This window comes from Gastrolobium bilobum, unplaced genomic scaffold (assembly GCF_033153095.1).
Source record: "Gastrolobium bilobum isolate Gb01-03AN ecotype WA unplaced genomic scaffold, APGP_CSIRO_Gbil_v1 utg3828, whole genome shotgun sequence".
In the NCBI taxonomy this organism is placed as follows: Eukaryota; Viridiplantae; Streptophyta; class Magnoliopsida; order Fabales; family Fabaceae; genus Gastrolobium; species Gastrolobium bilobum.
Genome location: NW_026898686.1, coordinates 293,954 through 317,355, shown reverse-complemented (window position 1 = coordinate 317,355; position 23,402 = coordinate 293,954). Strand labels below are relative to the sequence as shown.

The following is a 23,402-nucleotide window of genomic DNA, read 5'->3' as shown; positions in this document are numbered from 1 at the left end:
ACCGAATTTACTATTCACATATTAAAAGTATAAAAATATTACTTATATTAATAAAAACTCACATAAGAAAACTATCAATGAGCTTCAAAAAATAAATTGATTTCCAATGATAGCAAATATTATATACTTATAAGCTTCTAGCTCTAGACTATATCCTAATATTGGATTAAAATTGCAATATAAGTTAAATACACCTTTTGTGCTTGACATGATACGGATAAATTAAATCATGATAACAAATAGTATGCATGAAATATACACTAAGAAAAGAGTGTCACCGTTATCATGATAACAAATAGTATGCATGAAATATACACTAAAAAAAAGTGTCCACCGTTGAGATGAGATCATGAGACCATCAGTGTTTATCACCACTTAACTTCATGAGATCATTATAAGATGCAACTAAATTACATAAACAAACTGCATTAATCTAAAATACCTTATTATTTTCACCTTACTTTTAATCATATTCATCATAAAATATGAATATGATTTAATTCAAGAGTTCTTATCAACAAAAAACAAAATTTACTAAAAAAAAAAAAGGAATAACCGGTCTAAGCCAGGTCAACCGGGTTTCGGCCGGGTCAACCGGTCCAATCTGGGTTGACTGCAGAAGCGATCCAACTACCTGCTCTGATCGAGGAACCCACCGGGTCACTGAGTCCCGGGTCGACCCGGCCGGTTCGAGCCGAGTTTTAAAACACTGTGAGTAAGCATTACCGTAAAGTAGGAATTTTTGCAAACGTCTAATCATTGCTCAACGTTTGAAGCAATATACTCCATTTTGAAAAAACACAAAACCAGATGAGTATAGAACCAAGTAGTAAGTATTAACAGGATGCCAAGGAAGGGTGGAAAGGGAAAGACAACCAATTCATAATATAACAACAACACAACTATCATTACAAAGCATAATGTAATCAGGAAAGACCATAAAATACAAGCACAATGGATCCTCTCACAATATTAAGAATTTTTTTTTTTTTTATCACAGAATCCTTTCTTGGTAGATGTGAAATGTTTTTTCTTCCACATATTCCAAACCTACTGAACAACCTAGGCTATTATAATATCTAAATTGATCCAAGAAGCCAGTTTCCATTGTCTTCCAGCATCTTACATTGCATAAACTATTTCTCCACTGCTATCAATATCAAGTTCAGGATCTGACTCTAGGTCCTCATCCATGTCATCATCAATATCCAAACTACCAGTAAGATACTGATTGAGAGATTGAGTTCCAGCTGCAGGAATTGTAGCCTCACTTATTATCTGCATGATTTCTTCACTGCTCTGCATTGGTTGATCAGGCTCCTCAAACTGGTTGTTCATTGTATTCTCAACCATGAGATCAGCTGGAAGATTCTTCAAAAACCACTCGTGGTTTCTAATCTCAGGGATAGTTATTCTCTGTTTTAAAACAATGTCAGGAAAATTTATAGGCTTATCTATCATAGGACTCAATTATATAAATAAAGCACATAATAATAATAATAATAATAATAATAATAACTGACCTGTGCAGGGTCTGCAACAAAGATCCTTGAGATCAGATGACGGCATTCGGGAGATATATGAACATAATCAGGAATTGAGTACTGGACTTTCAAAATCCTCTGCATGAAAAATACAACAGTTTAAGAAAAGTGATTCTATATTGTTACAGTATTGACCTAAAAAAAAGGTGCAATAGGTTACATGAATTGTCTTCCGGAAATTTTTAGGTTCCTCGGGATCCTCGAAAGGATATGCACCCACCAACATGACATACAAGGTCACCCCACAAGACCACACATCTGCAATCTGAGTCATAGATGAGTGACAACATCAGTAGAGAGTATTTGTAAACAAGAAAATAGCTAGCTAGTCTGAAAGCAGTGCAACTGCATTAACATCTAATATTTAAAGTTTCATGTATAGGAGATCAAGCATAGTTTTTCAACCCATAAATGAAAAATCATACACATTTCAAGCCCATTACTCCCACATTTATTAATTTTTTTCTCATCAAGTTCCCACTCCACTCAAAGCACACACACAAAAGGGAAAGGCAAGGAGAGAACCGTTCACACTGGGGAACCGTGAAACATTGCAATGAGTCTTAAATTGAAAAAGATTTTCCATTTTCCACTCTTGGGTTTCTTCTTTTGATTGGGAGAAAGAGGAGCATAAAATATTCTGGTTAGGGTGAGAAGTATTAAATTGACCATTCTAGTAGGTTTTTCTCCAGTGGATACCTAACCTTATCAACACCAGTGGTCAACCAAAGTCAAATTATATGAAACAAGTGGGATGAGGCTAAACAAGCAACAATCCAACTAAATCCCTGGTCATTGCAGAACATTTCCTTAAGTTTTTCCCAGGATAGACCTAAAACTTTCAGTTGATGGTCTCTTTCCTGATATTAAGTTGGTAGATTCTACAGGGCATGGAACCAATTAACAGGTTTGTGGTCACAAATGTCAACTTGCAAACTGAAAATTATAAGGAAAACAGCAAAGGTTTATATAAGATAGCATAAACAAAGTATGTAAGAACACAGAAGTTAAGTAAAGAATATCTGAATTGAAAATTCTCAGAATTTCACTAATTGAAAGAATTTTCTTCAGGGGATAAAAGTTACAAAATACCTTCCCATCATATTCCTTCTTAAGCAAAACTTCAGGAGCAATGTATGCAGGGGTACCGACTGTAGATTTTGGTTGCGAATGTAGCACTGAGGACTGCAAAAGTAAGACAGTCAAGATTCGAGTCAAGATCTTTAAAAAAAAAAAAGACAAAATACTTTAAGCTGGTAAAAGAAGTATGAAGAAAAAAGCATACCTTCGAATACCCAAAATCACAAATCTTTAAACGAGGAGCTGGACTACCATCCAGCAATGTGTTCTCCAACTTCAAGTCACGATGGCATACTTGCTTTTATTTTAGAAGACAAATAGAGTTATTCAAGTCAGACATCTCGCTATATCTTTTGGGCAGCAAATGCACTATTGTAAAAAAGTAAAGACAAAATGTGCTGAACATATTTACCATGGCATGACAGTAGCTAACCCCTGATATAAGTTGTTGAAAGAAGAAGCGTGCCTGCAGCACACACAACATAATGTGCATTAAAGGTAAACACAACAGCACTACAACAAAAATTAACGAATTCAATATATAAGAACCTCATCCTCGCTAAACCGTCCTGCATTGCATATTCGCTCAAATAGCTCTCCTCCGGAAGCATATTCCATGACAATAGCCAAATGGGTAGGGGTCAATATAACCTATACTCACAGTGCGTGAGAACTAATTAAAATACATCTCGGGTAGGAAGAAATTGGATAAGACATTGGATGTGTACAGAGTACAGACCTCCTTGAACCTCACAATATTGGGGTGCCTCAGTGATTTATGATTTATAATTTCCCTTCGTACATTTTCATCTATCTGTTAAGAAATAAGCATGGTTCAGCTCAATATCAAGCAGAGAAAACCGTATGCATTCAATTCCTTCCAAAATTCATTCAACTCTATCCCACATCTTAGCATGTAAAATTCAATGTAACCATGTTGGGGGAGGTAAAGCAGCTATGCCCTTAGTTATCAAGTCTCATTTACTACTGAGAAGTTCTGTCATCAAGCTTACTGTAGCAATTTTACTTTCAATTTAACCACCACAACCAACGTTTAGAATTTCACATTAACGAGGCCACAGAATTTCAAGAAAAAAAAAAATACTTTAATCATTATGTTTACGAGTAATCAAAAAGTGTTCTTAACATTTCTCGTTGTGTCCTGTAATTCACATAAGAGTCACCTCATTAAGGCGTTCATTAATGCTTAAGATTCAACCTACCATGAAGCTCAATTTATAGGTACAAAGCAAAAACTCGGTTCACATTTAAATAAGCACCCAATATTCCCCCCAAAGGATTCAAATTCCATTCAAAAACAAGAATATCATAAATCAGTATATACGGTGAGAGAAGGCAACACATACATATATATCTTAATTCTTAAAAGACTGAAACTGAGATGTATACCCCCATTAATCATCAACACCTCTTTTGTACTATCCAACTCAAAACTAAAACATCAAATTCCATAAAAGGCAATTAATTACAAAGAAACCACTCAATCAACACTTACTAAAAAAATTAAAATCTTTGACATGAAAGAATGAAAACCAATAATTCAGTTGCCAAATTTCCACCCACATACACATATACCAAAACTTTGCAAGCACCAACAAAACATTAAAAAAAAAAAAGAAGCAGAAGAGACAAATTAGGCTCAAACCTTATCACCTCTCTCAATATACTTAACAGCAACAAGCTCCTCAGTGTGCTTGTCCCTCATGAGCCTGGCAACCCCAAAATTCCCAGACCCAATATCACGAACGAGCTCATACCTGTCACTGTCATGCATGATCGGCATATCCATTCCTGGCCCAGCAGTGATCGCAGAACGATCCATTTCCACACTTCAAAATCTCACCTTTTTTTATTATGCAACAGAAAAGCTCAACTCTTCACATTGAAACATTCAAAACCCAGATCAGATCTTTCAAAAAGAGAACGTGGGTCGGCGTGAACCACTGGGTTCAGATGATTGGTGGTGTTGGTGGGTGAAGAAAGAGACTTGAACCCCGTGAAGGTTTCACCCACCCAATCAAATTAGCACTTGGGGGATTTTTTTTTTTAATTTTTTTTTTTCAGAACTTGCAGTGGTTGTTGAAGTTAGAAGTTGAAGTTGAAGTTGCAGGTTCAGAAGGTCGGTGATACGCTCGTGAACCCTCTTTCTCTTTTCTTTCTCTCTCTCTGTGTGTGCGTAAATGGTGCTGTGTTGTCTTTCTTGCTCCAAAGTTTATCTTTTTGATTTTATCCAAAACCTGAGAATCTGAAATATACGTAAGGGTGCCTTTATTTTTATATAATGTTTTTCATATAGGGCAATGCTAATGACCAGTTATATTTGTCTCTGAATCAGTGAAAAGTGTGATCCATAAACACAAAAAATAGATTACTACGCCTTTTTCTAAAGGAAAGATAAGAAAATCAATGATGTTTGAAAATAAATTTATTTTATATATATAAAGAGATTTGTATTCATAATTTAACATGACCACAAAGAGTTTTCTACACATTGTGGGGTCTGCATGTTTGAAAAAAAAATTACGGCACGCAAAACGAATTTTTATAACATAACACAATTACTTTTCCTACAACATAACTCTTATAAAACCTATAAAAAAATAGGTAAGATTCATTAAAAAATAAAAAGCTATTAAATTTGGCTTAATAATCAAGAATTTGAGTAAGTTGTATTAAGTTCTATATTTAATCCTTAATTGTAGATAACAAAAATGGATTCCATCAACTTTTGAATGTGATCATAAAACAATTTATGATAAACTATATTCACTAAATTTATTACCCTATATGCTCGGACTCTTTTTTTTTTTCTTTATTGAGTTTGGTAATAGGAGGCATCACAATTCACAACAATTTATCGATTTATATGAATTTAATTTAATACATTTCGGTGTAAAAATACTTATATTTAGTGAATATTATACATGGTTCAATAAATTTAGTATTTCAGAAAGAAGTACTAATATAAAATTAAATAGTAGTATAAAAATCACATATACAATGCATAAAATTACACTCTCTTATTACTATAAAATTTAATAATGTTGTATCATCTTAATATTTTTTTAATTACTAATAAATAATAATTTAGCTAAATATTCCCATTAAATTTGTTTAAAACCCCATTTGAATAATCATAATTATTTATATAAGTATTTAATTTCTTAAAAATTCAAAAACTAATATTTGTTTATTTAAACAGTAAGGTTATCAGAATATAAAACCATTCACCTCTTATACATTCTTATGCAAGTCATTAAAAGGTATTTTTGAATAAATCTTAATCCTTCTAAAATTCTTAAATACCTTTTGTGTTTCTAAGATGTTAAATATATATTTAATACTTTCTTTCCAAAGTATTAAGAGAATTGCTAGGATAATGTGTTATGAAAATGTATAAGTACTTTTTATGGAAGATAAAATGGGAGTTTTAATTTTTCACAAGTTTGTTTCTACTAACGTGGCCAGTTTTTGTATTGTGGGTGATTTTTGGTACCAGTGAGATAAAGGAAAAGAAGAGGGGAGGAGAAATAAAGAATGAAAAAAATATATATATGAATGAATTGACCTATTTACTGAATTTAGGCTTAACAACAAGAACATCACGACAACTTTTTTCAAAAAAAGGAAAATAAGATAAAAAGAAGCAGATATCCTTTTAAGTCATCTAAAATATAAGTATAATGACAATAGTTTTCAAACTAATTTTAACATTAATTTACGTTTTTAATGATGAAAAACAATATTCTACAGACTGTGAAATCAAACAATTAAATTAGTATTATTTTTTATAATTTGAAGAATATAGTATAATTTATTTTGCATGATTGAGAGATTATATTAATATTATTATTCGTAATTAAGAGATTAAAAATTATCTTAAGAAATTGAATTCTTATCACATTATATCATTGAATATTTAAATTAATATAATTTTTACAACAATAAAATATGTCACATATTTTTAAAAGCTAAAATAAGTGTTTAATAAAAGGCAAAAAAAAAAGAAAAAAGAAAACGGCAAAGAAGGGCAAATGCAGTGGATTGGCTGAACATGGAGACATGCATTGCGGCGAAAGGGGATGATGACAAGGACAAGTTGCTGCGGAATCAAGCATCGCACATTCGCACCAACTTGCAAATAATAATAATATAAATTTATTTTTATAACAGAAATTTAATATTAATTTATTTTTTAATCATAAAAAAATTATATCAATGTAGTCACTTAATCAAATATCCTATTGACAATGTCTATACTTAAGGATAATTTTTATATTACAATCTATGATTAACGTCGGTTATTTTTTAAAGAGATTAAAATAACTGTTTTTAATTGTTGGGCCATAAACTCCCAAAAATTTAAGATTATTTAAAGAAAAATTACTTTATCATTTTATATTTTTATTTTAACATTAATTTTAAGGGAAAAAAATTTTCGATGTTACTTTAGATAACTTTATCTAATATTCATCGAAACGACGTCGTTTTGGAGTTATTAAAAAATTAGAGTGATAAAGACTATTATAACCCTGAAATAAATTAAAATTACAAAAATGTCATGATTTCCGTCTCAAAACGACGTCGTTTTGATAAACATTAGATAAAGTTATCTAAAGTAACATCGGAAAAAACAAACCCTAATTTTAATTCCCAAACATTTTTTATTTGGCAAGTTTTACCACTAGATCCCAAGTTAGAGTCAAAAGGAGGAGGATCCGTAATTCAGCCATAAGTAAAAAATCATACATATTTTCGCGTTACATAAACAAGTAGAGATATAACTAGACTAGGTTAAATTAGGCTTGACTTAAATAGATTAAATTTGTGTAAAAATATATTGGGTCTGTCTTAGCCTGTTAACTTGTGTAGGCCTAAAATTACAAGTCTGACATGATTTATATTTATAAAATAAAAGTCTTGACCTAGAGCTGGTAGTTTGTTTATGTCTATTAAACATTCAACAATTAAAAAAATAATTAAAATAATATTACTTTATTATTTAAAATTATTAAAATAATAATTTTATTTATTTTATTTAAAATAAATAATATGGTATAGGCTGACCTGAAGGCTTATAGTCCCGACATATACAAAAAAGCTCATAACCTATTTTCTAAATAGATTTTTTTAAAAGTCTAAGCATGTTCTATTTTACTATTTGTAATAGGTCAAGTCTGGCATAATATAGGCGAGATCATAGGCCTCTATAGGTCGACCTAACTTATTTATACCCCTAATGACGAGTGATGGGCAGCAAAAAAAAATTTAAAAGCCATAAATAATATATGGGATTAATATTTTTTATGTTATAGAAGATTAAATTATATGTTACACATATATAAAAGTGTGTGAATTTCATATGGGGTCATGTGAAGAGGAGGGATAAAAATAAATAGGCCCTACACACTTTTATGTGTGTGTAGAAAATAAAATTATCTCCTACAACATCATAAACATGAAACTCTTAATATATTTATATAAGGAAGACACGCATTCCAAAAATTATAAAATGGATGATAATTTTAATAGAATTGTAGAATATGCATGAGTGGGTTTAGCTGATAGTGGCTGACAAGGGAACACGTTGAAATGGTCGAGACTTCATGTTTAAGTAAACTGAAATGGATACATAAAAAAGAAAATAAGGATATATGTAACAAAATAAGAACAACTAGGCAACATGGTTTTTGCTTAATTCCAAAAATAGTTGTTGCCCCAGTTTCTTGTTTGACTAAAACTCCAATGAACTACCCACCCATTACAATATTTCCTTTTACATTGCATATAAAGGTCAGAAACAGCAAGAAAACTCCAACGTTGTTTACCTTCCCACTTCGTTTCTCCTTGTCTCTTCCATTTTAAACATCATAGGATATGAAAAACGAAAGGCTGGCACCTGGAAAATTGTAATAAATTCAATTCCTCTTACTTTGTTTATACTGATCAAACATAAAGTCTATCATTTTAAATTAATCTGTATGTTTTGATCTTGAACATGTATGTGTATTCTATTAGCTGATTGTTTTGATTGAGATATTCAATAAGATTAAGAGAAAAGAAAATTAAAGATTAAGATTATGATTATTTTTATAAACTCTTTATAGGAAATGTTATATATTTAAGTTTTAAAATCATTATAATGATTGAAACTACACTGAATGAGAGTATGATACATAGATTTATTTTATCACGGGGTGAAGTATGTTAATTTGACGAAGACAAGAGATGCAATGGTATGGACAAGAGCTATGTGGAGTTACTGTAGTAGCCTCAAACTAGCTGAGGATGAAATGAGGGAGGTGAATTGGGCTACGATTATGGCTGAGGTGAGATTTCAGCAGAATAAACAACAAAGAAGAGCAAATGGAGAAAATGAATAATGAGGACCTAAGATCCATTTAAATAAGACGTTGGAGATTCTCTCTAAGTACGCAAAGTATAATGCTATCGTTTTCAGCCTGTGGGCTCCACTATATGTGAGGTTGTGTGATCTTTGATTTGTAATATAGGTCATGCATGTGTAGAGATTGTAAGTGGAGTATATAAAGGAGTCACACACTTCACATGTTAGGTGGTGGTGATCTTGTCTGGTAGTCATTTGGGTTCTTTGGGCAAGGCCATTAGACTAGAACAAAGCAGAGATTAAAAATTGGGACTTTTCCATTATAATGTAACTTTTTCTATAACAAGAAAGTTATAATTCTATTTCATCTTACAATAATACATACAACCGAACATTACAAAGTGCTTAACTTACCTTAATCGCATATATAATGTGAAGTTCAATTTATAGAAGTTTTCAACACTTACATTTGACTTTATTTACTGTATGTATTCACAACACATTTTAAGAGATCATTTATACCAAAAGAAAATTATCTTTTCAATATATTTGGGATTGGCCAATTCAATTTCAAACTAACTCAACCCGAAAATATATTAGCAGGCCCAGATAAATAACCAAGCCCAATGGTCTCCACGTTGGGCTTAGGCCCAATAAACAACGATGGCTTCCACCTTCAATGATGATGATGATGAAACGTAATCAATAATCACAAACTCAGAGCACAGAGAGAAAGAGCCATAGAACATGGTGGTAAGTGTGCGAGTGAGAGGTCAAGAACTTATTCCAATTCCGGTTAGTAATAACTCTTATCCAAACCCTAACCCTTTCTTCTTCTTCGTCTCCATGCGCTCTACATTCACACTCTTTCGCTCTCTCACGCTTTCCCACTCTCTCCCCAGTCTCAACCGTCTCACGCTCTCTTCTCCCGTCCTCACGCGCCACCGCCAGTTCCCACGCCTTTCCGTCAGCGTCGAGCCGCAGCAGGCGGTTCGCGACTCCTCGGAAGAAGAAGAGCTGCCGGAAAATGAGGATTTTCACTTCGACAGGTTTTCTTCGGCGGCGGCGACGGCGGACTTGAAGAAGCTGCCGAGTCCGGAGGTGGAAGTGAAGGAGTTGAGCGAGTTGCCGGAGCAGTGGCGGAGGGCGAGGGTGGCGTGGCTGTGCAAGGAGCTGCCGGCGCATAAGGCGGGGACTCTGGTGAGGATATTGAATGCGCAGAAGAAGTGGATGAGGCAAGAAGACGCCACCTATGTCATCGTGCATTGCTTGCGTATTCGAGAGAATGAGTCTGGGTTTAGGGTAAGGTGTTCCTGTTTCTTTTTTTCTTTTCTCTTTATTTAATTTTCATTATTATTATATATTCGATTCATGGTGTGCCTAATTTCTTAAACTTAGGTAAATAGAGTCATAATAGGATGAAAATTCTTTATGTTCTTGTTATGGCTAATGTTAGATATATAAAATGAGTTTCACTTCTCAGCTTAGCTTTAAGCTGTTGGGTTGAAATGGTTCAGTTAGAGATATATAAAATTATTTGAAATGGTTCATATATATAAAATTATTAATGTAACCTTACCTAACAACTTAAGCTTTTGGGTTGAATTGGTTCTTTACATGATATCAGAGGTGAGGTTTGGTGTCACGGGTTCGATCCTCACCCTTCTATTTAGTTAATAGTTTCTTAGCACAAACATGTGGGCTTGTGCATTGTTCATCCTTCAAGTCCAGTGGGCTCTTATGTGATGGTATGTGTTAGATATATATAAAATTATTAATGTAATCTCACATAACAGTTTAACTTTTTGGGTTGAATTGGTTTTTTCCATCTAATATAAATTTGTGTATGGAATAGTGAATGACTGAATGGTATAAAGCTTCCCTGTTGCTTGTTTTGCATTGTTATTCATCGTGGAATTTTCTTAAACCTTGAAATGTTTTTTTTATCAAATCAGTCATTTCTCCTTCCAGGGAATTGGTTGTTTATTCCGTGTTTCTTGTACTGCTTGGAATTGGTATGTGGCTGTAATTATTTATTTGCTTGGTTACTTAAGCTGAACATTGTACAAAGTCTCATCATAAGCTGGAATTTGTTCACAAATTTAATTACTTCTGTCCCCCTTAAAGGTATACAAGTGGATGATGCAACAGAGTTGGTATCGATTTGATTTTGCTCTTTCTACCAAACTAGCAGATTACATGGGTAAAGAGCGAAAGTTTTCAAAGTGCCGTGAGGTATTTGATGATATTATCGATCAAGGCCGTGTTCCTAGTGAGTCAACATTCCATATATTAATTGTTGCTTATCTCAGTGCCCCGGTTCAAGGTTGTTTGGATGAAGCGTGCAGCGTTTACAATCGTATGATTCAGTTGGGTGGTTACCAGCCCCGTCTTAGCTTGCATAATTCCCTCTTCAAAGCTCTCATAAGCAAACCAGGGATCTCGTCAATGCATTACCTTAAGCAAGCTGAGTTTGTATATCATCAATTGGTTACAACTGGACTTGATATACATAAAGATATTTATGGGGGTCTAATTTGGCTACATAGCTATCAGGATTCCATAGATAAAGAAAGAATAGCAGACTTGAGGGAAGAGATGCTACATGCAGGAATTGAAGAGGGCAGAGAGGTGCTAATATCCATCTTGAGGGCTTGCGCAAAGGAGGGGGAGGTGGAGGAGGCAGAGAAAACTTGGTTCAAACTTCTCCAGTTTGAAAGCAATCCCCCATCACCGGCATTTGTGTATAAAATGGAAGTCTACTCAAAGGTTGGCATGCCTATAAAGTCTTTGGAGATATTTAGGGAAATGCAGTTGAAACTAGGTAAAACAAGTGTTCCAGCATATAATAAAATAATAGAGATACTATGCAAAGCACAAGAAACAGAATTTGCAGAGTCAATCATGACAGATTTTGTTAAGAGTGGTCTGGAGCCCCTTACACCATCCTATTTTTATTTACTAAACATGTACTTCAATTTGGAATTACATGATAAATTGGAAGAGACATTCTCCCAGTGCCTGGAGAAATGTCGTCCTAATTGTACTATATATAGTATATATTTGGATTCTTTGGTGAAAGTTGGTAATATTGACAAGGCCGAGGATATCTTTAACCAAATGAATCGTGATGGGACTATTGGTGTTAATGCTCGATCGTGTAACATCATTCTAAGTGGATACCTCTCTTCGGGAAATCACTTAAAGGCAGAGAAGATCTATGACTTTATGTGCCTAAAAAGGTATGAAATTGAAACCCCATTAATGGAAAAGCTTGACTATATCCTGAGCTTGAGGAGGAAAGTTGTTAAAAAACCAATAAGCCTGAAGCTAAGCAAAGAGCAGAGGGAAATATTAATTGGGTTGCTTTTAGGTGGTTTGCAGATTGATTCCGATGACCACAGGAAGAATCACATTATACGTTTTGATTTTGATGGCAATTCCCACAGCCATCATGTCCTGAAGAGTCATTTACATCGCCAGTTTTATGAGTGGCTGCATCCTTCTTGTAAGCCGAGTGATGACAGTGAGAACATACCAGATAAGTTTTGCAGCATTGTGAGCTCTCATTTTGGCTTTTACGCAGATCAATTTTGGACAAAAGGTCAACCTACAATTCCAAAACTAATACATAGGTGGTTGTCACCGTGTGTTCTTGCATACTGGTACATGTATGGGGGGCATCGGAATTCATCAGGGGATATTTTACTGAAGATAAAGGGAAGTCGTGAGGGTGTTGAGATCATTGTCAAAAGGTTTAAAGCCATGTCCATGGATTGTAAAGTCAAGAGAAAAGGAAGGGTATTTTGGATTGGTATTCTCGGGAGCCATTCAACTTGGTTCTGGAAATTGGTTGAGCCATATGTTTTAGAAGATGTAAACTATTTTCCTGAAGCAGGGGATCAGACATTGGTGCAAGAATCTATGGCAACTCAAGACATTAACTTCAATAGTGATTCAGATGAATGAAAAAGGATGATGCTACATTGATGGTCATGGTTTATAGGAGTTTGCCTGGTCAGATTATGCTTTTACACCTGTGGCTTGAACATGTTTGATATCTGTCCAGTGATTCTTTTTACCGAAGCGGCTGCTATGGTTGCAAATTGAAGGCTTTCTTTAATATTTTGGTAACCATCCTCTGAAATATTCGTAGTTGTATATTTCTAATGTCCAATGCATAGAGAATTAGAGAGTAGTCACTACTGTATTATCGAGTTAATTTGCATAAAGAATTAAAAGTACTGTTATTCTACATATTGAGTTATGCTTTCTTTCAAATGGGTTGTGGCATTGCTTGGAATGTTCATGATTCTTCTTTTCAACAGCTTACTTCTTTAAATGAGAACTGCGTATTATCCTCTACCACAAATTATGATACTTACCGATATAAAGTAAAAGCCAACATCATTTACCGAAAATAACCAATCTTAATTATCACTTTCTTGTTTTGGGAAAAGTAAATTTACATTGGTGACAAAATCACATAGATAAAAGGTGTTGTGATTCAACAATATGTGAATGGCTATGCTGAAAATCTTTAGTATATGGATTATTACATTGTGTAATGTTCTAAGGAACAATTTTTCGATTTTTTTGGAGCTCATGATGCTACAGAGTTGTTGAAATCAAATCCGGTATGAATAATTAATCAGAATACATATGTAGAATCTTTGGAGTTCAGACAAATTATTTCAGTTGTGACTTGATGAGGTTTGTAATGAGTTTTATATCAACTTTTAGATCGGTTATTTAGGCCAATATTGAGATGAGGTCCAAGGAGATTTTAAATTTTGTTAATGGTAATACTTGATCTCCTTGTGAGTGCCGAAGTAAAAACTCAAGAAGAATCTCAGGTTGTCTTTTAAGGGGTATAGGAATTTTCTGTTGCTGGAATTTATTTTTATTTTTTTTTAATTTTTTGGTGATAGAACTATCAAAACTTAGGGCTGCACACAGACTAGAAGACTAGAAGATTGTGTTAAATCTTATCCCCTTAATCACAAGACTAGAAGATTTAGGCAAAGGGGCTTCTATGATTTCCATTTTTACTTCTTTTCAAGTTCCTTCCAATGGATTTCTTCTTTAGTTGCCATCTTAAGCATAAGTTGAACCCTTGTATGATCCTGTCCACCTAAGTTATTCCAGGTCTTAAGGAAATGCTGTTGACTTGGTTTTACAGTGTGTAAAAGGTTGAAATTATAATAAATAATAAACCCACTCCTACATCAATGAGATGCCCTGTACAAATACAACCGAGTCAGTTGTTTGTCTAATGATTCGTAATTATTTTCAACTATATGCAGCACGTTTCACACAATATCACTTCTCACGTCCCATCAACATGGAGTGTACATTACATCCCCCTGGCGAACCTTTCTTCTTTATTTTTCAGTTCTACTGTCAATCAGTTGTGGTATCAAGAAGATTTCCCCCCTTTAATTCACAAAATTTGACGCTACCATTTAAACGATTTTCGTTTAGTTACGAAATTAAGGGTATTTGGTACACGGCTTTTTTTAGAATTTTGGGAAACTAAAAATGATAATCTAAAAAGACAATATTTGGTAGAAGATTTTAAAAAAAATTCCTATAAAAATGATTTTTTCGAAATTCCGTTTTGTGTGTATTCTCTAAATTAAAATACTATCCAATTTCCATGGGCTGAAAAAATTATACAAGATTTTTTTGACAAATATATCCTTCCTTATGGTACCGTCTTCATCCGTGATGGGGGCCCGTTTCTAGTTGCCCTTGTTGCTGGGGAGGCTGCAATTAGCGAACACCAATATCGTTGGCCATTGGTAGGGGTGAAAGTGGGTTGCGCTGGGCCAAGCTTTACCCTGAAAAGCTCAAGCCTATGTCAAAAAATTTCAATTTAGCTTGGCCCAAGCCTAATACGAGTCTAACTGTTAGCCTGGCTTGACCCGTTTATAAAAAAATAAAATGGTCTGGCCTAGCCCATTAGCCTGTTAATTTTTAACTTTCAAGCAGAACCATGAATAACAACAAAATTCATCATAATCTGCATTTAAGTCACTTTCAAAAGCAAAATGCTCAAGCTAAATAACATATATTTCATCAGCTCCAACAAACAAATTCATATTATGTAAATTAAAATAACTACATGAATCCAACAAACACATCATGATATTTGTAGTAAGTATAACTCTCCCAAAAACCTTTTAATATATTCATATACACAATCTAACATGTTAAAATATTGGTTCGTCTTACATAAGAAATAAAGTCAGATTTCTATTAAAATATAATCGAATATAATTAAGTTATAAATAATTGCAATTGATTAAATTTATATCTTTTATTTTTTTCAAGGCATACTTATTCTATTTTATTTTATTTAAAACAAATAGTACAATATAGGCCGGCCTGTAAGCTTATAGGTCAGGCCTTGTGAAAGTCGGCCTACGGCCTATTTATTAAACAAGATTTTTCAAGGCCCAAACCCGGCCTATTCTACGAAATATACTAGGTCAGGTTTGACCTGACATAGGCTGAGTTGTAGGCCCCTGTAGGTCAGCCAGACCCAGTTTCACCCCTAGCCATTGAGAATCGTCGTGCTCCATACATCCATACACCAGTATCGCACCAATTTTTCATTCTCCAAATTTCTGGTGTTTTGCTTTGAATCGCTGTGCTCCATAAGATTGGTGCTTTATACACCAGTATCGCCTACCAAATTTTTCATTCTCGTCTTCGTCTTCTACAAGTTGAGACAGAGAAAATAAAAAAAGAGGCTGAATAAAAAAAAGCGTCAAGGTTAATTTTGTAAATTTATTCTAAGGGCTGCAAGATATGCTACAAGGTTGAATTAGTCCACTAAGGGATGACCTATTTCTTCTACATACATGATTTCAGCGACCCAATAATATTTTACTATCAATCAAATATATAATAGGAAAATTGATCCAATATTCCTGAAAAAAATTTGGCATATCAAACAGTTTTTATATAATATTCCTGGCAAATTTACTTTTCTACTATATTCCTGAAAATTGTAATTACCGGATAAAAAAAATTTCTTCTCTACCAAACACACCCTAAGAGTACAAGAAAATCTTAAGAGTAAATACCATTTTGGGTCCCTAACAAAAAACACGGTCCCCACTTTAGTCCCTTACAAAAAAAAATTAGTCAGTTAGTCCCTAACAAATTCTAAGTGGACCAATTTTAGTCTTTTTGAGAGATTAATATGGGTCTTTTTTGAAATTGTGAGGGACCACGATTTCAACTAAATAGGTCCACTTTGAATTTATTAGGGACCAACTGACTAATTTCTTTTTGTAAGAGACTAAAGTAGAGACTATATTTTTTGTTAGGGACCAAAAAAGATATTTACTCAGATCTTAATATAGATGCCTATCCTATTTAATGCTCCGGTCCGGTGATTCCGAACATGATTATTTATAATTCATATATCTACTTTTTTGTTTGGGAATAAAATGATAAACTTTTCTTTCCCGCTTGAATAATATAAGCCTCTTTTAGTACTAGTAATAAAGAGGAAGCTATACGATTTACATGTAACAAATAATATTTATGGCTTATAACAACTGAATTCTGACGCAGCCATTTGATAGCTAAGTAAATACAATTTTAGGTTTAACCTCAGTTTTGTACAATGAATTCCGCACATCCAATTTTCTAGTAGAGAATAGACATGATTAAAATATGCATAGTCATATACTCAAACTCGAATTTTCTTCAGAAACAAAAAAGAATAATGATGGTGTTACATTGAAAAGCAATACAAAAGTAAAAAATTATTAGCTACGAGTTGTAACTATCAAGCCCCAAATCCCTCAGCGCATCTGTAGCAGCATCCTTACAGTTTCCATGTGTTTGCTTTGCCTTCCTTATGTATTTCTCAATTCCATTATTAAGCAGGATAGTTCTGTTCAATACAAAGTGTGTAAGCAGGCAACCATTATAGGGCAATGGGATTGACAATCTTCTATCTCTAGCTATAAGCTACACTCGACTTATAAAATATGCTAGAAGGCAAAGATGCAAAAACTACAAAGGGTGGAGAAAAACAGAAAAGGATGCCTTGCATTGTAAGTATCATAAATTATAAACTTGCCTGTTCTCTGGATTTCTCACTACTAGATTTCTGATCATAAGACAGGAGTTTCTTTGCATTTGGTGTGCTGCAGGAAATTTCTCCATGGCTTGAATAGCAAGGTCACTAGCACCAGCTTCAATGGCACGGGCTGCATTTTCCGGGGATCTTAATGAAAGCACAGAAATAATAGACATAATCTGTGCCACAAATAAAACCAATAAAATGAAAACAGGTGTAAGATGCAGATAAAAACTAAAAGGAAAACAAGTATAAGGAACCTCTATACGTGAAGCAGGATGTTTTAGAATGATAGTTTGACTTATTTTACACAGGCTCCCTAAACAGAAATTGAAGGTTCTCACCTCTTGCAAAACGGAAGGGTCATCAGCATATCTGGCTGAAAGTTTGATTAGCTTATCCATACCACCTTTCCCAACAATTGCACTTTTGTTCGTGTCACTTCCTGCTAACTGATCAATTAAACATATAAAGGAATCATTCAACTTTAAAAACAATGCAAAACTACCATCCTATTACATTTTATGTAAAAAAGATGGCCATGCTATGCTAGACAATATCTTCAAAGGTGGGTTTAGAGGAGGATAGCTTCTGTTTGAACCTTAGAACTTAGAAGCAATCAAGTAATGAATATATTTAAGGTTATTTCATTTTTACCCACATTACTCAAGTATCATATGGTACACATCATATTATAAATATTATCAATTTATGCATTGTAAGACAAGCAAGAGAAAATGAAAGCCAAAGTAGTATAGGAGGCCAAATTGTTCAAGTCACAAGAAATGTAATTGTAGTTAAATTGGAATTATATGAAATACTTGACTGCTTACCCCAGCTTTTATGGAAGCTTGGCAAGTTTTCATCAGCTATATATTCTCCAAAAAATGGGTAAATGTCTTACATTTTTTACTTCCAATTATAGAAAGTAAAATAAAAGATGTAAGGGACTATCTAAGACACAGAAAACACACTCGGGTCCTACTGAGTGTACGTTAAAAATAAAAATAAAAATAAAGAGTAGGCCAACAACCATCAAAACAGCAGAAAAAGATAAAACTCAATCCCTACAAAAAAATGCTGGAAGTAGAAACCCTATTATTCTTCTTAGATAAATTATGTACAAAAAAGTCCGCATTGCCTGTCCAGAGAAACGTTTTCAACATATACCTTTGAAAGTAATGAGCAACAAACTTTGGCCACAGCTTTGTTGCCTTGATCACCGCTGTCATCCATACATCTGAGCACTGCATCAATACCACCTTTTTCAGCAATGGATTTACATATTTCATCCTGCAACATAAAATATATATACTCAACAGAAATAACACAAGACACTGCATACATGTGTTTCAATTTGATGACGTTAGTAAGCCTGACGCAACATACAAGACAATTGATGGTTGCCAAATCTCACCCACCGTAGATAACAGATTCTCATTCACAAATCTTGTAAATTGAAAGTCATTGTCCTAGACAAAGATACACAGACAAGTATCACCCACCACCATTACCCCAAAGTTTATTTTTCCATTATTGTGTCTACTCGCATGGTCAACCAATTTCTTCATGAAGAAGGAAATCTCATAAGGATGTATTCAGAAAGTTGCCACCAAGGTCATCTCAATCAAGAAAATGAATGGCAACCATTGCAGTATCTCAACCTTTGGCATCAGAGAGAGAGAGAGGAGACAGAGCATAAATGCTTTTGGGCTTTCAACGGTTGTTTTGAGAAAAGAATCAAGGATGGTAATAAAAACTTGTGCAGGACCAGTCAACAGTCACTATAAATATCACCTAAAACCATCTGAGGTTAAATTATTTTGATCCAATAGTTATTTTCCGATGAAGTTTTAATATTGCATACTTGATGTAGGAGTAGGATTAGATTTTATTTCACTTACATTTACAGCAATGGCCTTTAAAGTGATGCATGCTGAAACTAGGTTAGGTGAGCTAAGTCCTGCACGCAGAGAATCAACAAGGGCCTCAGCAATTCCAATCTTTGCAAATTTTCGTGCATAACCATACACCTGAAAAAGGAATATATTGGATACTTTAAATCAAGATGTACACATAACTGAAATGATGGCTATTTTACAAATTTGAAAGATCTGAATTTAGGAGAAATCATGTTCACAATTCACCAAATTAAGTTTCTGACTTCACATCTTTTTCCTTCGCCATGTGTGTGTGACACTTTATTTCTTCAATTTATATGAACACATGCATATTCAAGCAACCTTAACTTACTTGAGAAGCTACGACTCGATTGTCGTCAGGGGTTAAAATCACACGAATAGCATCATATAAACTTTGAATGCCCATGTCCTTATGTATGGACATTATCTCCATAGTTAACTCATCCACTTTTAACTCCATGAATGCCTCCTTGAGAATCTCATCACCAGTTGCAGCCGAAGCCACAACACGAAAGCCACTACTTAAGATGTCAATGTTTTGCTTGTTATCATTTAGCAAACCAATTATAGTCCTTGGTCCATTACTGGTCTGAAATGTTCCTGTACTTTGTACATCTGCATCAATAGGGATACATACATTCAACATCAACATCAAGAACATTTTTATCTCAAACTAATTGGGATCGGTGGTAGATGAACATAAATAAAAGATACGAAAGGGTTGAAAAAATAAATAAAATGGTCCAGATGGGTTGCGGAAGGGAAGGGGGGAAAATAAAAGAAAAGAGAGCAAATAAATAGAAAGCAGGAAAGTAGACGCGGACTAAATAAATTAACAGTAAATTAAAATGCAGAAATTAAAGGCATAAATAAATTTAAGGTGAACGCTGGGGTAATTCCACTAGCATGAAGGGATGAGAAGAGAAGAATTAATTTTACATACCAGATATGGAAACAGGTTTTATTCAAAACATAAAGATTAAAGAGAAAACAGAGAAGAAGAGAAAACTCAGAAGTATCTCGCAATCTCTCTCTCTAGACTATCTCTCTAAAACTTGGAAGAAGAAGATGGTTGAGAGGATTTGAAAGAGAATTTAGAAGAGAAAGATTTAAACATAGCAATAAAAGATGTATTCCCCAAAATATCATTATCATCATTTGGTTCCATATCAAGATAGAGATAAATCTAAATTATTTCTTATCAACTGAGCATTAGATTAAGATTTTAACGTAAATAAACAACAGATTGTCAGAGATCTTCTTGATTCCTTGTTCAACATCGGCAAATTTGACTTACTGTCCTTCATATTGGACTTACTGCAACAGTTGAACAAGTTCTCAAGACTTTCATTTCTCATCCTACAATCATACATGCTTCTAACACATGCTAAAATGTGAACATGAAGCTCAGATAAATAACAAATAATTTAGATCTAGCCATATATATGTGTGTGTGTGTGTGTGTGAAGGGGAAAAGAGGAAGATGGGGGAGATGAAGAAGGAAAGGACTAAAAAGGAACCATGGAACATAGAAATAACAATGGATCTAACCCCCCACCATGCTTATAGCTTTTCTCTATTCCATTCTAAGGTACACCATCCGCCAATCTATATCTCATTCCATTAAGTCTTGTTTTATTATCTTCCCCCAAAGTAAGTTTCGGTCTACCTCTACCTTTCTTTGTATCGAGCTCTTGGTAACAAACTTTTGTTGTTACGGGAGCATTCAGGGCCTTCTAATTACGTGCCCAAACCACCTCAATCTATGTTCTCTCATCTTTTCGACCCGTTAGTACTTTTATCTTTCGTCGAATATCTTCATTTCTTATCTTATCATCCTCGTATAACCACACATAATGATTCATACATTATGGACAAAAAAAAGTATGATTCATACAGACTCCTAACTGTTTCTGACATTTGTAACTAACTCTAACAGTGTAACAGAGTTGGTAACTGCTTCTAACAGAATTAGAATTAGTTACAGCCTCTAACAGACTATAATGGATTAACAAGCTTTCAAACTCATGAAAAGGAAAGCCGTTATAAAATACAAAGATCTGACCATGAAGCAACGACGCCGTAGCATTTAAACAGGAAACAAGGGGAAGGTGAGATTCAGTGCTGCGGGTTATTTTGGAACAAAGAGAACAAGCCAATTGGACACCGCCATTCTTAGTGGCAATAGCTGCATTCTCATTCGCGTTTCCAGCACACAAGTCGGTGAGACTATCAAACACTTCCACCACCGTAGTCTCATCCAGAACCTCCGTTTCAGAGTTCAGCTTTTTCAACCTGTTCAAGCACTCTAAGACCGGGTTGCTCTCTCCTGGAACGCATCTCACAATACCTGCAAAACGACGACGTTCGGAATCAGACGCGCCATCGAATTTGATTTAGTAACCCGTGAACGTTCGTGAGAGAGAGAGAGACCTGAGAGATCGACGCCTTGGAGAGTGAGGGTTTGGATGGCGTCTTCGATGGCCTCTGCGGATTCCATTCCGAGATCGTCCATGTTCTCCTTCACCAATTCATCGAATGCTTCTTGCGAGATCGCACGCACCATTGTCTTCGCTGTGCTCTCACTCTCACTCTCTCAGGTATGCTGCTCAGTGCTCTCTGCCTCTTTCTTTCGCTTGCGCTTCAAATTTTCAAGTTTAGAAGTTAGAACTACTAATTTACAACGCTGCGATGCGAGGATCATGGGTCATCGAAACGACAAATAAACTTTTGTCGTTCACTAGGTGTGGTCGTTTTGCTATGTCATTGGTGACATGGAATGTCTCGTGGATGATAGTTAAAATCTCGATTTATCATTAAATTTTTATAATTTTTTAAATCAAAACATTTTTATTAATATTTCAAGTGTTTTTATTTTTTTACATTTTATGATTTTTTATTCTCTTTTTATTTTTTTATGTAAAATCTCGTGTTCAACTATTGTTCACTAAAAAATACTTGCATAATTTGAATCGGAAAATAGTTACATTAAAATTTTATACACTCATTTTCAATTTAGTCCTTGCATAAAAAAAATATTCGATTAAATCCTAATTCATATATTGAAAAAAATTATCAAATGAGTTCCCTCTATCTATTACATGTGATAAGATCATCATCCACTTATATTGCATGGCTATCAGATTTTGACATGTTGTTGTATATGTTTAACTAAAGAGGGCGTTTGGTACAGGAGAAATTTTTATTTGTCCGGGAATCTCGATTTTTAAAAATATGATTTCTGCATTCAGTTTATGATAATATCTGAAAATTTAAAATTTCAAAAAATTCAGTTTCCCGGGAATCCCTCAAAATCTCGCGTACCAAACGCCTGTGTTAAATTAAACTTTTGGCCCTTATATGTAACATTCATATTAAAATTTGGTTCCTAGATAGAAAAAATAAAATAAAATGAAGTTTTCAAATCTGTCCCCCTATATGGTTGGTGGTGAATGTTGTGGGAGGTAGTGTTCTCTATCATTACTTAGAAAACTCAACTTTAGTGTTAGGATTATCCTTTTGCTTGGCTTCTTCTTTGCTAAGGCTTAGACTACTTTCTTGTCCAAGTTGGAATTTTCACCGTACAAAAAATTATTGTCGTTATGACCTTACTTGCAATTATGATACTCTTTCACCCAAATGCGTTTAATTGTTTGTTTATGTGAACATTCCATGCATTTTTGGTTTCAAAATTAGATATTTTCATATTCATGTTCTCAAATGGTTTGCAACAATCACTACAAGAAAATCATCGTTTTGCGGCGGTTAAAACTAGCGTTAATTACTCCATCAACAGCTCATGAACCACCGCGGTTAACATTGTTGCAAGGTAAAATAAGGCGGTTCTCATGAACCGCTAGAATAACTATCTCCAAACGACGTTCTGAGGAAGTATTATAACTGCCTCCAAAATACATTCTGAGGCGGTTAGGGTGTGCATGACAACCTTCCCAGAATCAATTCTTTTTTAATTTCTGTTCCCGGGAATAGAAATGGATAGAAAACTCGTTTGGTAAAATCGGTTTACTTTTTTGTTACCGGGATGAACCAGTTTAATTTTTGTGCTGGGGAACAGAAAAAAGAATCAAAAAATTTTTGCTTCTTTGTTCTCGGGCGCAAAATGAGAAACAATTACCTTTCTTAATCACTCTTCATCTCTATCATCATCACCACCACCACCACCATCCCGAAACGACCACCGCCATCATCGTCATCGTCGTTGTCGTACCACTAGTGTCGTCGTTTCCACCCCCACCACCACGATGCCACCGCCACCATCACCACCACCTCCACCTATCACTACCACCATGCCACCGTCACCATCACCACAACTACCACCACCGCCACCACCACCACCACCACTACCGCTATCAACACCACCACTA

The 23,402-nt window shown here is 34.4% G+C and overlaps 3 protein-coding genes across 4 annotated transcripts; 1 reads left to right on the top strand and 2 right to left on the bottom strand.

The window, feature by feature from the left end:
* Nucleotides 1–852: 852 nt before the first annotated feature.
* Nucleotides 853–4,870, bottom strand: LOC133318332 (serine/threonine-protein kinase SRK2E). Of its 2 annotated transcripts, none has more exons than XM_061520320.1 (9): nucleotides 4,291–4,870; nucleotides 3,364–3,438; nucleotides 3,174–3,275; nucleotides 3,037–3,090; nucleotides 2,830–2,922; nucleotides 2,637–2,765; nucleotides 1,705–1,809; nucleotides 1,524–1,622; nucleotides 853–1,416 (listed from the first exon to the last, which is right to left on the bottom strand). In XM_061520320.1, the coding sequence occupies exons 1-9, from the start codon at nucleotides 4,465–4,467 to the stop codon at nucleotides 1,123–1,125; spliced, it is 1,128 nt and encodes a 375-aa protein (XP_061376304.1). In that variant the 5' UTR covers nucleotides 4,468–4,870; the 3' UTR covers nucleotides 853–1,122. The 2 variants fall into 2 exon arrangements, with proteins under 2 accessions (XP_061376304.1, XP_061376305.1); XM_061520321.1 differs by having other exon boundaries at nucleotides 2,637–2,729.
* A 4,854-nt stretch (nucleotides 4,871–9,724) lies between these two features.
* LOC133318331 (pentatricopeptide repeat-containing protein At2g15820, chloroplastic) lies at nucleotides 9,725–13,283 on the top strand. Its single transcript, XM_061520319.1, has 2 exons — nucleotides 9,725–10,293; nucleotides 11,119–13,283. Exons 1-2 carry the CDS (start codon nucleotides 9,739–9,741, stop codon nucleotides 12,958–12,960), a joined length of 2,397 nt encoding a protein of 798 aa, XP_061376303.1. The 5' UTR covers nucleotides 9,725–9,738; the 3' UTR covers nucleotides 12,961–13,283.
* A 3,303-nt stretch (nucleotides 13,284–16,586) lies between these two features.
* LOC133318346 (uncharacterized) lies at nucleotides 16,587–21,632 on the bottom strand. The gene is made up of 8 exons (XM_061520335.1): nucleotides 21,451–21,632; nucleotides 21,083–21,367; nucleotides 19,349–19,632; nucleotides 19,000–19,128; nucleotides 18,266–18,388; nucleotides 17,440–17,547; nucleotides 17,096–17,274; nucleotides 16,587–16,906 (listed from the first exon to the last, which is right to left on the bottom strand). Exons 1-8 carry the CDS (start codon nucleotides 21,581–21,583, stop codon nucleotides 16,783–16,785), a joined length of 1,365 nt encoding a protein of 454 aa, XP_061376319.1. The 5' UTR covers nucleotides 21,584–21,632; the 3' UTR covers nucleotides 16,587–16,782.
* Nucleotides 21,633–23,402: the final 1,770 nt, after the last annotated feature.